The sequence below is a fragment of the Antedon mediterranea genome, chromosome 6 (genome assembly GCF_964355755.1).
Source record: "Antedon mediterranea chromosome 6, ecAntMedi1.1, whole genome shotgun sequence".
Taxonomy (NCBI): Eukaryota; Metazoa; Echinodermata; class Crinoidea; order Comatulida; family Antedonidae; genus Antedon; species Antedon mediterranea.
In genome coordinates this window covers 6,176,172-6,193,785 of record NC_092675.1, presented here as the reverse complement: position 1 = coordinate 6,193,785, position 17,614 = coordinate 6,176,172, and the positions used below count along the sequence as shown (strand labels likewise).

Here is a 17,614-nt window from a genome sequence, read left to right as displayed (position 1 = left end):
ATAGGCCTATATAATAATTTACAAGTTTAAAACTTAAGAAATTAAATTTTAATCTAAATTCTACTAGCATGTTTCAAACCATTTTAAGTATTATTATTATTTTTTTACAGTACGTCAACCTCAACTAACATCAATTTTTGACAATGTCCGGAATAGGATCACGATTCTGGATCTGTTTTCACTTTTTTATTCTCGCAGAGGTCTCCACTCTCTGATTTCTCTCACTTCTTGTAATGATAATTGTATTGTAGCCAAAAACTTACAGAACCTATTCACAATTAATATACTTCATATAATTCAATAATCAGTTAATGTACCTTGTCACATTTTATTTACCCCAGACAGAAAAACAAATCTATGTACCAAAAAAAAAAAAAGTAAAGGAACAATAAAAGTGCTGATTATGGAGGAAAAACTGCCAAGTTTTTATCATGAACCAATATTATTTATTGATTATTACTTTATGCTGTGCAAGTGCAGTTACTGTAAATGCATTCAAAATGTTAAATTGACTGGAAAAAATCTAAATAAGTATTATTTCCAATCCCTAAAGCATGTGAACTATTAAACAGATCACCACATGGATCAAGAAACATATGTGCAGTACCAGTAGCTTATTTTATTTAATAATTTTTTTTCTGAAAGCATACCATTAAAAATTGTACTGTACACTATAAATAGAACAAGCACGAATGTGCAATACTCGGGGTACAGCGAAAGAAGCTGTATACAGACGTATACAGTTAGAAAGTAAAGAAAATAGGTTTCGCCAGGGCTCGAACCGGGACCTTCTGCGTGTTAAGCAGACTTGACAACCACTACACTACGAAACCTCTTACATTAAAATTGTGGGTTACAGAAAGTTTTTTAATCCATTTAAATTACAAATAAATGGTAATAAGCACAAAGCAAAATAAACATGTGTAAAAGTGATAATTACCGATTACACAAAATAAGTATTTTAAAAAATAATAAAAATAAGATATACTCTGTATAATTATCATATTGCGTATACAGTACTTTTCACCATAAAGTTTAAAAAAAAGGTTTCGTCCGGGCTCGAACCAGGTACCTTCTGCGTGTTAAGCAAACGTGATAACCACTACGCCAAGAATCCGCATATAACCATATAACTACATAACGCTGTGGTGTGTGTCACACATTGTGGCTTCTTAATTAAACAAATTAATTAACAAAAAATTAAAAATCCGGCTCTATAGCTTTGAGGACATGTCCCTGTAGTATGTTCATGCCAAATCCCAGCTCAATACTATAACGAATAAGGGAGGAGTAGTACTTTAAAAATCGCACTTTTTACTCAATAGTGTCCAGATGGAGGAAGAGAAGGAGAAAATGAGTAAGTACTAGACTCGGGTACCCCGAGTAAAAAGTAAAATACAAATATTTGATATTGGACACACAAAGATTCCGGTTCGCCATTGAAAGTCTTACCACTTTTGACCATTCCATTTGACCATTTGTTCGTACTACACGAGTGTCTAAAATCTAAAAAGGACATTCCAACTCTTGTATTAGGTTTGTGTACACAACAAATATACAGGTCATATAAGGCCGTCATAAGAGTTCGATTTTTTTTAAAAAGATCTTGCGGTGTCTCGCATCCACATACAAATTTTGCGATCGGTTAGTTTTAGGAATAAACCAAAATTTCTGGTCAAAATAACCCACACACTTTTACTGGATGTGAGCTTGCTAGACTTGCACACATTTTTGTTAAAAAGAAACAAGAAAGCGGCAGGAATGATAGAATGTGTGCAATAACGAGAAACTCTTTTTTTCAAACTTGCCTTAAAAATAGATATTTATTAAGTGCAACAACACAATAGCATTACTACTTACCCTAAATATAGGGTCTAAAACATCGCCGAAAATGATCGTTTTTAGCCACGAAAGAAGTAAAACAATTTGCGGCCTCAGTCGACAATTCTATTAACTACGCCATTTTTGGTTAAAATAATTACATATAATTACGTTTTTTAGTAATTTATTTTATATATCACCATTGGAAATATCAATAAAACATGTTATTAAATGCTTATAAAATATATAAAGTTGTTTACTTAACGGAATTCGGACAAATTCATTGCTCTAACTTTGTGTATTAACGATCAGAGAGATTCGTGGTACACGCGCGAGAGAAAACATTCCGCTGCGGGTGATTCGCATCCACCAATCAAATCAGCTAGAATCCTAAATCATTCAACCGTGAGCAATGCCAATCGCGAGAAAGCTCAGCTTTGATTGGCTTACGATGAAAATTTTGAATAATAAAGACCTCATATCGAGAAAAAAAACCGGGTTTTTGGCACTTATAATAAATATATCTTAGACAAAAAAGCACATGGCATGTGGAACTATATAATCTTAGCGTAGGAAGACATACAAATCCCAGGTCATGAGAGGCTCAACTGCATGCAAAAACAAGGTTGAATAGGGTAAGGCCAAAGATTCTTGAGTAAACAATCTACCGCGTACGGCCTTACGTACGTGCTACACATTTTTTACGTGTTTCGTTAGATGTAATGAAAATAAAAAATAGTTGATCTGAAGGGATCAATGATGATATGATATGTAAATAAACAAACACTCAAAAGAATTATGTTTACAGTTCAATTATTGTCAGAATAAATAGTTTATTTTTTTCCCCGGCACCTTTTTTTTGCCGACGGCCGCGATGATGTGCCGACGGAAACGAAATCAGGGGGCCCGGGCCCCCCTGGCCCCCTGCTGGATACGCCACTGTCGAGAAACATAGTTTTGTATTGTATTTTTTGCTACACAATTTTAGCAATGTTTAGCAATAAAGTGGTTTTGTATACAGTAGCTTTTTGCTATGCTACACTGGTGAAATTATTCCCTGTAAAGTCAAATAAAACTGATTTATTTGTTTGCCTGTGAATATTTTTATACACAATGGATGTTTATTTATAGCTTTCTAGAAGACAATATTCATTAAATCTCAAGATATTATTCTAACAAAGTACCTACAATTTGTTTTATTACCTATTTGGCATTTTCTACGCTGATAATTATATAAAGTACAGTGCCAAACTACGAAAGTATACACAGTTAACACGGCTTACTGATGGTGTGATATGGATGATAGAGTTTATCTGACAGTAGATTTACAGTGGGTTGTGAACAAATATTTGTTCACTCTAGTATAGTATCAGTAGTTATATAAAACGATTAGCAAAGATTAATGTATTTTGTACTTCGTTAAATTTTCATATTAAATTTAGATATAAATATTATCATGTTACTCTTTTTTTCTTTTCATTTCAGCTAAAATTTGAGTTTTTTGCGTGCATCTTTGTCATGAAATGTGCCACTGTTTCAAAAGTGTAGACTTCTAAATAAATAAAGTATACCTCCATGGTTTATCAAAAACAAAACTTGAATTTAATAAACTTGATTTTGTTCAACTGAATAATTGTAATACTTTTTTTTAAAGCCTTCCATACCTGTACCTGTCATCACATATAGGAAGGAAATGTTATAGTTGTTATTTATACAACTCTATGATTACATCCTGGACATTGCAGCCCAGTTACAGATATTTTATAGTAATACAATATAAATTGGTTGGAGCATTTTAGAATGCCATTGGAGAAAGTACAGTAACTCTATTTTGTTTAGAAGAAGTTGATATGTGTTACCAATTATTTTTTATAAAGGAATACAGTACTTGTATAATTGTACATTTTTAAAGAAAACTTTTGTTTGTTTGTTTGTTTTATCTTTATACTGGGTGACCTCTTCAGTCAAAGACAGATCTCCCAGAGGGCCCAGTTGGTGATCAGTGGCTGTGATGTACTAATACACCAGGGTAACCCCCTACTCGTCTCGAAAGATGTACTAGGTTCTTTAAAGTGCACACGAGCAAGTTGTGTACACTGGACCTACGGTTTATAGTCCTTATCCGAGAAGACTCGTTCTACCACCAGAACCATGGAGTGAGTGAGTCTCGAACCCCTGCCGATTTTATGGCTACGTGATTACGGTTCCACTGTCTTTACCGCTCGGCCACTCACTCACTCCGCTCGGCCACTCACTCATGTAGTGTAGTTAAAAAGATCATAATAATATTATATTGTTGGTGATAAACGATGGTCTTTATATACTGCTTTCTCTCTCTGATATTTCTAATGATGTAACCTACAGTATTGATATTTTCACTCAATTGATTATAAGCACTGACAGGTTTACTGACCTTGTCTCTACAAATGTTGTGATTAAAACTTGATTATAACAATAGTACAGTTGAATTGATTTTTCTTGTTGCCTACTGTAGTGCTCCTTAATTTGTATCGTATTTCTTGCTATAGTACTTTATTTTGCATTATAACTAATTAATATTTACAGCATAAACTAATAACCCCACTTAATTTCTGACAGCGGTGCTCAATCAGAAAAAAAAAAATTAGTACTAGAAATTTCAAGGAAGTAGGAAATCTCCATGGATTATAAAAATGTTAAATATTGTAGGTAATTGGTTAGATTATACTAAAGTTAATAGATTAATTAAGGATTTTAATATCCTTGGATTTTACATTAATTGATACGTAAAGGTAATATTGTAATAAGTTATTCATGTATTTAGATCTTTAAATCTAATTTTATAATCTGAAAAATTACTAAAGATAATACTAATAATAATTTAGTAAAATTTTACAACAGAAATCAATTGAAAAATTTAATTGCAACACAATAATGTTCAAAAAGTATAAATTTGATGTACAGTAATTCCACAGTATGTTTAACTGTAAAGAAAATAGAAATAATATTACTGTAATACTAATAGTGTAGAGGATCGGATAATACTACTGTATTACTATACTATATATAACTCTAGTCTTAATTTCCCCTTTCCCCTTGCTACATTTATAACAATAGCATCATGATTCATAGTCAAGTTACTGTATTATTGCAGTAGGCCCATATAGTATTTAATTTTACATAAAATGCAGTTTGTGACTATTGGACCAAAAAACGTGTCTTTAATGTGTAATGTAATAAATATTGTGATCTGTGGACTGGATACATTCAAATTCCCTATGCCCTGACAACTAGAGATATCATTAACACAAAATAATTTGTAATAATTATGCTTTCTGTTGATATGGTGGTAAATTAAATTGTAAAGCTCTGTTTGCACTATTAAACTAGTTTGGAACAAAAGTGTGATGTACCTAAATATGGTACTGATATACCCAATGGCAGTGATATGACATCATCATGTACAGTACAAATAGCAATATTTACCAATAGTGGCAATAACATCTATATGGTCCATCTCAACATGCTCAGACCTATGAAAGAAACAATTTGATTACAAATTAAGTATCAAGCCAAGCTTTAAGTTAGCAAGCCAAGCTTACCTGGATGGAAATGTTTACAAATTGCATTATACTCTAGAGTACTTAATAATATGAAATTGTTATTTAATTGTGAATCCTCAGGCCATGGATAGCAAGGTCTCCAATGGCCTGTCTCCAACAGTCTCATTCAGCTTTGATGAAGTTGAGAAGTTAAACCAAGACGATGATTGCGAAACAACATGTCTACCGATGACCAGTATGGCAACTGAGAAGGACGCCGACACTAATGGTAATACCGGTATTAACGGAACAAGTAATGGAAAACATGGATCAATAGATTTTTCCAGTATCAATTGCCAGATGGATTCAACAGGTAAAAAAAGTGTATATAATTATTATTTTATACTTTGACCAGGTATATAGTCCCATTTTTTTGTGAAAATTAGTAGGAGAAAATGGTTTACTGTACACTCTGGTTATACAGTATTAGTAATGGATTTGATTTGTATCCATATGTTAGCCTAAGTTAGATGGTGGGATTATACTATAGCTCTGTCTGCACAGTTCTACAAACTAGTTTGAGAAAAAAATAATACCAAATATGGTAGTGATATGCCCAAATATGGTAGTGATGTGCCCAAATATTGTAGTGATATGACATCATTTCCATGGGCACATCACATTTTTTTGTCACAAAGTTTGATAGTGTAGACAGAGCTTTACATTTACACTAACGGTAACAATTGCCATATTTAGCATAAATAGTGGATGGAATTATATTTTAGCATGGAAAAGTACTGTACAAGGTACAGTAGTACTGTATTACGGTAATATTGAAGTACTGTATAAGGAGAAGTACCATACCTGTTTTTTATGATGTAATACTATTTATTACAGTACATGTACATCAGTGTAATAATAGTTTTCGTAAACCTTCATAAAAACAATTCTAGGCAAGTTTCCAAAATACAGAAACTAGTAAATATTTATGAACAATTCTTATCAACAAGGTGAAAAATGTTATCAGATATACATGATGGTAAATAAATAGCTGGGATATTGAAATCAATAAAACGATATCTTTGTGTGTACGTATGACAGTAATTGTTTGTAGTTTTTTGTTAAAAGAAATAATGTTTGCTATACAGCATAGGACCAATTCCATTCCTTTGGCCTAATTAATTTTTTAGTCTTCATTTACCAAAAACCCATTTTTTTATATATTTTATACGCATCCAACAGCGAATAACTCGCCAATTACAGGATGGATAAACTATTTTATAATTATCGTGCATATTATAAGCTACAGTAAGACACTAGGTAAGGATTGAACCCTTGAACTAGGTTAGGATTGAACCCTGGAACTAGGTTAGGATTGAACCCAGGACCTTAAGATTGGAAGGCAAGCAACAGTTCCACTATTTTGTTGTATCACATTCAATGAATTGGTCATCTATCTATGTACAGACCATCTGCTTCAGATTTTGTCATATTCATTGTATTGTGTATGTTCTTTAGATTTTGAATTGATTATGGTTCATAAAAAGTGCATGACCTTTTCACTTTATGTTCCAGTAATTGATTTAATTATGATAAAATAATAATAATCAGTCAACCCTCACACACTGGTCAAACTTGGGCTGACCCAATACATACAGTCAACTCTCCTAATTTTGGACACCTTTGGACTAACCTATTAAATCTGGTATTCTGAGTGTTCTAATTAGTATAACAAGATTTTGGGACCTTTTGGACCACCTCACAAAAAAGTCTGATTTCTGAAGTCTTGTGAGAGACTGTCTAATGTTTTCTGATTCTATTTGAATAGTTACATAGTGTTAGTTGTAGTGCAATGTTACTGTACTTAATTAAAAAAGAAAAAATAGAGTCAAAGTCTAAAGTCCATCCTACAGACCTACCTGCAGTACAGATGTGTTCTTTTTATTATATCTGATTAATTAGACTATATTAATGTTTTTTTAAAACTTTTTCAGTGTTACTGTTATAATTTTTTACCCTTGTGGACTGAAAAATGTCACAGTAAAAGTCAATACATCTTAAATGAGTCGGATAAAAAAAAAGATTAATTATTAATAACAGAATACTTTTTATTCTTTAGTTTCTAATGTGCTTTCTTTTTGGTTTAGATTAATTAATGACAAAAAATACAGAAATTTAATATAAATAAACTAAAACCATTTTGGTTTTCTATTATTCTATTAAAATTACTCATATATTGTTCTCAATTTTGTGGTTTTAATTTCATTGTTAAAGTTAGCATGGTTGAATGAATGGCTAGTTTTGAGTAGAGTGAGTAGGCTTAAGATAGTGAAGAAGGTGCTGCTTTCAATCTTGTATTTAAAGAACATTGAAAAATGGTTTCACTGGAGCACAGCACAGTATACTAATAGTATTGTTATGACAATTATTTTAAAAGATTTCATTTCCATCTGTCAATAAGTCAGTCACTACTACCAGAAGGTATTTCAATCAATATTAATATAAAAAAAATAGTCACATTTCTGTCAGGCAATGTTTTTGGTTAAATTCAAAAATATTAATTTGTCTTTTTAAGGGAAATCATTATTTTGTTTGTGTGAAGAAAGGAAATGAATAGTAAATATCTATATTTAAAAAACTTCAAAATGCCCTATGTAAAATCTGATTTATTAATCTTCATTTTTCATGTTTTTTGGGGACAATAATTCTTTAACACTTACAATACAAGTTACAACATCCATCATAATATTTAAATAATGGATAAAGATTTGCTGTCTGTCTGTTTTGAATAATGACTTTATTTACCTAATAATAATACTGGTTTAATGACTGTTATAAATCACATAGATGGACAGGTAATTGCTTAATTATGTTGTTGATACTTAGTAGGTGGTATTGACTATTTTCACAATATTATTATGTCACACATTGATTTTCTTTTGTAATTCTGAATAATGTACAGTACTTATTTACTTTATGATGCAGCGTGAAAGTAAACAAAACTAGAAAATTTGCAATTTTCTTGATTTACAGTTTAATTTTGCAGGAGTACTTTGAAAATATTGAAAAAAATCAATTTGTGATCAATAACAATCTGTATCTTAGAAATTGTTATTGGAAATTAGAAATAAATGATTAAGTTTTTATACATTCAAATTTTAGTCGAAAAACACAATTTAATTTCTTCTTCAATTCTGAACATTAATATTGCTTATGTTGGTACTGTTAATGTTATTAATTAAGTATATTGTATTATATGATATACATTGTACATGCTACTGTATGCTTTTTATGCAAAATATACTGTATGTTGTACTACTGTTACTGTGCTGATCACATACTGTGCTGATCACATACTGTGCTGATCACATACTGTGTGCTGATCACATACTGTGTACTGATCACATACTGTGTACTGATCACATACTGTGTACTGATCACATACTGTGTGCTGATCACATACTGTGTGCTGATCACATACTGTGTGCTGATCACATACTCTGTGCTGATCACATGCTGTGCTGATCACATGCTGTGCTGATCACATACTGTGCTGATCACATACTGTGCTGATCACATACTGTGCTGATCACATCTGTACTGTGCTGATCACATTCTGTGCTGATCACATTCTGTGCTGATCACATACTGTGCTGATCACATACTGTGCTGATCACATACTGTGCTGATCACATACTGTGCTGATCACATACTGTGCTGATCACATACTGTGCTGATCACATACTGTGCTGATCACATACTGTGATGATCACATACTGTGATGATCACATACTGTGATGATCACATACTGTGCTGATCACATACTGTGCTGATCACATACTGTGCTGATCACATACTGTGCTGATCACATTATTATTGTCATACTGTATGTTTTTTATGATCACTTTGATGGTTACTGTACTTCTATTTTTCATTTTCAGACAATGACGACGCTGAAGAGGTCACATTAATGTACTCTCAACATGATGTAAGTCATTATTTTCAGTACATCATTCATAATTGGAGTAAAGTTAATTTTGTTTTGTGGTTATGATTCTTGGCTACCAATCTAAGGGTGCTGGGTTCAAGTCATATGTTAGGATTTTTTCTAAGGAAAAATTACAACTCCACTTTCAAAGACTTGTTTTGTAGAGCATCTTGTGTATGTTTGTCTTGTGAACGGGACTGCCACCTTTAAGAAGAATAGTGTATGAATTTGCTTATTGTTTGCCTAAATATAGAAAAAAAAAATTTTTATTTTATCATTAAAGTGGTTTTCATTTTCTTTGGTTTCATAAATGTTGTTATTAAAATGATTGCCAACTAAATCATTTATTTTCAATCTGAAAAGACAAATTGTACAGTACTGTAATTAGCAAAAACAACCCCAAAAAACAAAAAACAAACCAATAAGACAATAAAACAATTTTATTTTATCATTAAGTAGTTTTCATTTTCTTTAGTTCCATTAATTTCAACTAATCATTGTTTGTTGAAATTATTAATTTCCAACTGAATCTTCTGTTTTTTTTTTAAATCGTCTTTTCTTGAACAAAGCAAAGAAATACTCACCAGAGTGACAGAGGACATGTTATTTAATATTTTGTCACAATTGCAGATACATATTTCTCAAGATTTTAATCGGCTTGTAAAAAATATTCAGAATAATAACTTGAATTTTCTGGAAATTATCATTACAACAAACACACTATACAGTACAAACACACAAACCAAACAATAAGCATTTTGACACATAACAAAAGGAAGATAAATACAAAAAAAAATATCTGTTTTTTGATCATTTTCATCTATGTTATCTCATCTGTGTTCTGCAAATTTAGAAATAAATTCAATTAAGCGAGGTCTATTGTTCTAGTATCTCATCTGTAGAACAGTAAATACAAAGAATTCAAACATGTACTTTTTTATAAATCAAAAAAGTATACCTCTGTTTCGTTCTTGTTTTAATGTTTAGCGCCTCGCCTACCACCATTAGACAAGTACTTGTTTGAAATCTTACACCATTTTTAATACTGGTTTGGGGGCCAATTTATTCGTAAAAATCTTGCTGCCAAATCCCACGTTGTGAGAACTCTGCAATACTGTAGAGGTTGTTTATTTTTTTAACATGAACATATTACATACAGTAATTAAAGTGGCTTTCTAGCTCTTACGATAAATGCTCTTTAGATGTAAATAATGCTATTATAATATATGATAGGTTACTGAACTTGAAAACTCGTCTGAACCAACGTTACGATGATTTCCTACGGCTGTCATCAGCATATTATTACCTAGCCTATCTCTAAATTGTTAATAGAAGCAAGTATTTATTTGAAAAGTAGCAGTTGAATGTAAAATGATTGGCTGAATCATTAGCTCATCAAAAATTAAAGTTACATAAAATTAGAAGCATGTGTACAGTTGATGGGAATAATATGAACAATCTTCATTTGTTAAAAAACTATATAAAATAAATTGACTGAAAATCTGTATGTTTACTCATACAGTATTTATTTATTTATTCCTGTCAGTCAGTGACACATAAAAAGGGAGCAATAAGGAGGCAAAAGCTGTCAAAGACAGCTATCGCCAAAGGGCGTGTCTTTTCAACTCCAAGTTATTTTTACCAAATACCTAGATTACTGTATAGACTTCAACCAATTAAACTAAACTGTTTAAAAAGATCATTTTCACAAACAGAGTTTCAAAAAGAAATGATAATTGTACGAGAGAATAGTCCCATTCAAGGGTGTAGTTGACGGATTAGCTCCATTGTCTGATAGAGTACTCAACTTAAATGTATCTTCTCTTTCAAGAAGAGGGAAGGGGCTTTTGTTGGTTTATCCAGGTACTGTAGTGCAAGCGACACTCATAGTCTTCCAACACAACAGTTTGTTTGTGTATTTTGAAAGGGATTGTGCTTGTTTTATAACTGAAAATATTTATATTACATTAATTTTCTATCGATTAGAATTAGTGTAACTAAATTACAATATTTTATTTATTTTAATGTTTTATAGCGATTGTCCATGAAAGATTTCCACAGTGAGGTACGAGCAGCACAGGACATTGAGTCATTTGCTAAGCAAGCCACCTTGATGCTTGACATCACCGAGACCAGTATGGAAGCTATTTTTGTAAAACTACTAAAAAAAATGTTGAACGGCCGTGAAGGTACAGATGATATTGTTAAAGAAGCAAAGTCAACATTATTTACACAGGATTCAGGTTGGTTTTATTTTGTTTATCTTTTTTTTTCATTAAATATAAAAGTTTTATTTAGTATCATCCTCAGAAACTGAGATTTTCAGAACAGAGACAATACAAACCCATGTTAGCTACAGTGTAGTGTCTATGTTGCTCATCACACTGGGAGATGATCCCATACTACTTGAAAACTAACATGCATACTGTATGTGCATTTTATGTACACGAGACCAACAACTTTACGATTCATCTGAAGGACGAGGAAATCTATGAATAATTTTTTATGAATTTCTAAATTTGTTTGTTCGAGGTTGTCAACAAAACAAATTTCCTTTTTGGATCAATAAATATTATGTATTTCATAATTATGATATACAGTAAACTAAAAAAAAAACTGTTTACCCAAATAAATTCCAAATTACATTTACATAATGTTTAATCTATTTAACAACATATATTTACTTCAGACTTGCACAATTTTATTTCAGGCACCTGGTTAAAATACAAAGAGAAACTTAAAACCATGTGACTGTATCATGTGACAACTGTATTGCTGGTATCATCAAAGTTTATGGCTTCCTACATAAAACATAATATGCATATTTAAAATATGTCTATCTTATAAAAGCACATTAAATGTTGTCTTATTATTAAACGTATATAAATAAAGAGAATACATTTTATCAGTGAGGCAAAGTTTATTGTGGACCAAAAATCAATCAAATATAACATTCCTCTTTATCTTGCATACTGTACATTTTATGTCCACAACAGCTTTATGACCTATCTGAAGGACGAGGAGATCTATAAATACCTTTTTATGCATTTCTAATTGTTTGATGAGCTTTTTAACAAGAACATTTCTTGGACAATACAGATTCTGTTGTGTTGATAGAATTTTCTTCTCAACCTATATTTTGTAGTAATTTATTAAAAAATAAATATAACATTCCTGTTATCACTGTTTAATTATCAGCTATGGGGTGTTTTGTTTTGTTCGATCCCGAGTCATATTCTGTGTCTTCTGTATGTTTGAGCATATAAACTAACACTGACAGGGCTGCCCAAATCTAAGGTTGGACAATATTGTCATGTACAATCTTCTCTGGATTCTGCAATTGTTCTTGAATGAACAAAAACCAATTTTACATAGAAATACTCAAGAATTTATACACACACACATACCAGGGTGCAATCGAAATGGCAGGTGTTGACGCTAGGCAATGTGAAAGACGTAAACATGCCCACAAACAAATATGGATCTATAGCAATTATTTTTGTTGATAACAGAATTAATTATCATCATTAAAACTAATTTTAGCAAAGTAATAACGACTTTGAAATACAATTACAATAATTAAATGTGATTGAGTTTAAATAAATTGTGTTAATGATGGTGCAATAACATCTTATTATTAAATCAATAGTAATTACATTGATTACATGCAATAATTATTATTGATATGAAATTATAACTAATTTAATGATTAATTGTAAGATAAAATGATTTTGGATTGTTATGACCATACATGGATAATCAGTGATAATAGATTATTTGTATTTTTCATAACATGATGAAATACATTATAAACTGAATTCTATTTTGATATAATTTTAATTATAGAAAGTAAGCTATACTAATACAAGTGATTTGAAAGTAAAATTACAAAATAAAAAAAAAATATGAAGGTCACTTCCCAAGTTATATGACGTAGAATTGTTAGTATGTCAAGATTGTTGTTGATCTACACATGTTATCTTTATCTTTCTGATTTGAAAAACTTAAGGGACATTTCATACAGTATTGCTTCTTAATTTGTAAAATAAAGTATTTTTTCCCTTTTCAAACAAAACTTATAATTGTTTCCCTTTCAGTATATAAAGTGTAATATAAGTATAATGTATAGTGTAAGTATAATCTTGTTCTCCTTTTCAGTCAAAAAATTAATATTTTTAGTCCATATTATTATTTTTTCATTTCTCCTTTTTCAGTCTATAAATTATATATCTTTTTTTCCTTTTCAGTCCACAAATTATCAAAGACTATTCAATCAACCAGTGTGACAGAAGGTGGAGGTATGGATTATGATCAATCATGGATATGTGCATTGTAAGTTTTTCCAAACAATGGTGTTATTGTTAAGGAAAGGTGAAGGAAGTGGAGATGCAATAGTGGTGAACATTAGTGGAAATGGGAAAGGATTCCGAAAATCGGAAAGGGATTAAGGAATTGGAAAGGGGGGATGCCGACACTAAGTACTTGAGTCACAGCCCCACGATGGTTGGGGCTGTGGCGAAGCGATTTTTGGTAATTTACACCCTAGATGGCCGGAAATGGTACTCTCGCACATAACATTTATGTTGAATGACACCTCTGGTTTGGCCGGAAATAACACTTATAGCACGCTAGCAAACAACAAAACGATCGTAGCCAACTTTTTCCGCCGGTAAACATACGCGAAGAAACATTTTTTGCGTTCATTACGAACGTCAGGGGGAAGCCCCAATGAAAAAAATAGGCCTAATCTATTAGCCTACTCATCAGTAGGACAACTCTAGTTGGCCGGAAACGAAACTTTATAGCGCACTAGCAAACAGTAAAACCATCGTAGCATACTTTTTCCGCCAGTAAACATACGCGATAAAAAAATGTTTTTGCGTTCAATACGAACGTCCAGGGGAATTCCCCGATGAAATAAAACTAGGCCTACTCATGAGTAGAACAACTCTGTAGTTGGTCGGAAAGACACTTCATAGCGCGCTAGCAAACCGCACGATCGTAGCCTGCTTCTTCCGCCGGTAAACATACGCGATAAGAAACATTTTTTGCGTTCATTACGAACGTCAAGGGGAATTCCCCGATGAAATAAAAAATGCCTACTCATCAGTAGGACAACTCTGTAGTTGGCCGGAAAGGACACTTCATAGCGCGCTAGCAAACAGCCCGATTGAGCCTACTTTTCCGCAGGTAAACATACTGTACGCGATATATGAAAAAAAAATATGCCTCATCAGTAGGCAACTGTAGTTAGCCGGAAACGACACCTCATAGCGCGTTAGCAAACATTAAAACGATCGTAGCCTACTTTTTTTTCCGCCGGCGGGTAAACATATGCGATAAAAAAACATTTTTTGCGTTCAAATACAAACACCTCTAGTTGCCCGGAAATAAGACTTCATAGCGCACTAGGAAATAGGAAAACATTCGAAAGAGAGACATGGCAGTAACAAAACACGTGCTTACATCTCTCGGCGGCGGCCGGTGAAAGCACCATGTGACATATAGTATCGCAGTACTGATATCACAATACCATGTGACATCCCTTGTCACTTGACTTTCTCACGAAGTAGGGCCTAAAACATTCTAGCACCGATGTACAAATGTACCTTAAGTTAAGTGAAATAAAGACTTTAGCGCACTAGCAAATAGGAAAACGATCGTAGCCTTCTTGAATGTATTATACGATCAAAGCAGCTAGCATTGAATTGCGCCTAGAAATCATTTGATGACGTGCGTGTTACCAACGAAAGAGTAAATCCCACCGATAGAGTCGATTAATTCAGTGTGATATTGAAAATAATAATATCATCGATATTTATTTTTAATACACATAACATTTTTACAAGAAAAACAATACAATCAATCATTTACTTTATTTACAATATACAAGTTACTACACTTTAGACAACAGCCAAATACTAGAGATCGAAAGAGAGACATGGCAGTAACAAAACACGTGTTTACATCTCTCGGCGGCGGCCGGTGAAAGGGAGTCTCAGTTTAGTTGTTTAACACTTTGTTACGCAGTCTTTTGTTTTTCGTCTAGTGGTCATGTCACGTGTCTCGTATGCATTAGGCTCTTTATGCATGCCGCGCCTCAGCTCTAGAAAAAGTACCGTACCTGCCTGTTAATCTATTTTTAGATTGTTGTGGTTGATATTTTTAAGCGTCACGGATAAGGTTTTAAGCGTCACGGCCGACCGTAAAGCGTCACGGTAGAGAACCCAAGCGTCACGGTACCGTGACGCTTCAAAGGCCTGGGGAGAACACTGTATTATATTATAAAACAATTTTCCAGCCAAATTTAATGAGCAAAACTATAACCGTAATTTAATTTAACACGCATTGTCAAAAAATCAATGGATTTTAGTTAAACGCAACTGTTGTTTTGTCTTTTTCATAAACAAAATTATTAATGTCGTATACAGTATATTTAAAACAATTTTCCAGCCAAATTTTAATGAGCAAAACTATAATAAAATTGGATAATTCACAGTTTGATTTTTAATGTTTTAAGGAACAATACATCTTTTAAGGTATTGTAGTAATAAAATTATGTTTCCGTTTATGAATTCTGAATTTTTCTTGATTTGTGCAGATGTAGCCTTCCATGTCTTCAACGCCGATACGTTGGTATCGCAAGATTAAAACATGCTGCCAACATGGGTACAAACATTCAAGAAATTCACTTTGTCATTTTGATTTTGTCACCAACAAAAGAAAAAGGAACAAAAAATGCTCTGGAAACTGGAAGAACATTCTCAACAATATTTGCTGACATCGACTATCGACAGCGGCTTCTGGATGTGAAAACTGGTATTTAGAAATGATTATTTTCAGTGCTCACAACAATATCTAAAGCTCACTTTATGTGACAAAAAAATGTGATGTGCCGATATATGGATATGATGATGTCATATCACTACCATATTTAGGCACATCACACTTTTTTCATCAAACTAGTTTGATAGTGTAGACAGAGCTTAAGATTTGATTGCCTTCCCGATTTATTAGTTTCCTTTGAATTAATTGTAAGATTTGTACTCAGAAGTGCAGAACAACTTAGTCTATTCCATGCTTACTTACTTGCTTGCTTTACTTACCTGGATAAACCGACATAGACCAATGTCGGTTTATCCAGGTAAGCTAACACTTATAGACTTCCAACACCACTTTTGGTTTGTGTAGTTTGCCAGTTGAGGCGAACCTTTTCAAGTTTAGTTTGATGTCAATTGTAGTTGTCATGGAACATTGGGCAAATGATTCTGCAAGCAGTGTTTTGCTTACATTCACATCTTACACATAGCTACAAAGTCACGTTTGTGATCAGTTGCTTCATTCATTTGTTTTGGCAATTTCCTAAACTGAAAAGAAATAAATCATTAAATACATAACATTCTGGTGTCAAAAGCAGTGTGTTTAATCAGCGCTGCAGTAGGCATGGATTATAAATAGACTATAATACTAATAATTTAACAATTTAAACTAAATAATGTACCGAAGTATCTCTCCCATATTCATCCTTCATACTGTTAAAAGAAACGGCCTTCAAATTTTAAAAATCTATTAGAGAATAACATTTTAAGGGAAGTTCTTTCGTGTCACTAAAGCTTGGTTCCCACTAGAACGTAACGCAAGGACGTAAACGCAACGCAAGCGTTTTAACCAATGACAAGCGAAGTTATAGACAGTTAGCAATCACAAGCGAATAAGCCATCGCTTGTGATTGGTCAATTCACTTGCGTTGCGTTACGTCCTTGTGTTGCGTCGCTAGTGGGAACCATGCTTTACAGTAGGTGAAATACCTTTAATATAATAATTTATTGGAAGGTTTGCATGGTGAAATCAAATGTTGGTATAAATTGGTACACCACATATGTTTAGTTCTGAAAAGAACTGTTTAGTTTCTCCTTTATTAATATAAATACTTATTTAATGCCTTCTTGAATGGTTTCGGCCTTGGTCTAGAAAATAATGAATGTTTTATATTCGTGAAATGGAACAAATAATTTGATTTGATGAAAGATGAAATATTCTATTTTCACCTCATGAAATTATTTGTACCATTGCACTCATAAACATTCATTAATTGTATACTAGCATACACATAGAATGCTAGAAGTAGCTCTATACTAATTGATTAACATAATGTATAGTAAATGAAAACATCAACATTTTATTGAAAGAAAGGTCATGAGTATTTCCTCCAGGTTAAGAAGGTAACGTAATCGTCAATCTATTCAAACATACTTCTACATCTGCCTTATTGCTGCTACATCTG

The 17,614-nt window shown here is 32.4% G+C and overlaps 1 protein-coding gene across 1 annotated transcript in view; it reads left to right on the top strand.

Annotated features, from left to right (window-relative positions):
* The window catches only part of LOC140051018 (solute carrier family 4 member 11-like), a 34,478-nt gene that overhangs the window by 793 nt on the left and 16,071 nt on the right, over positions 1–17,614 (top strand). Inside the window, exons 2-6 of the mRNA XM_072096075.1 lie at positions 5,484–5,715; positions 9,284–9,330; positions 11,366–11,573; positions 13,578–13,662; positions 15,932–16,149. Coding sequence (XP_071952176.1) covers positions 5,487–5,715; positions 9,284–9,330; positions 11,366–11,573; positions 13,578–13,662; positions 15,932–16,149 — 787 coding nt within the window. The 5' untranslated portion in view covers positions 5,484–5,486. The remainder of the gene's footprint in view (positions 1–5,483; positions 5,716–9,283; positions 9,331–11,365; positions 11,574–13,577; positions 13,663–15,931; positions 16,150–17,614) is intronic.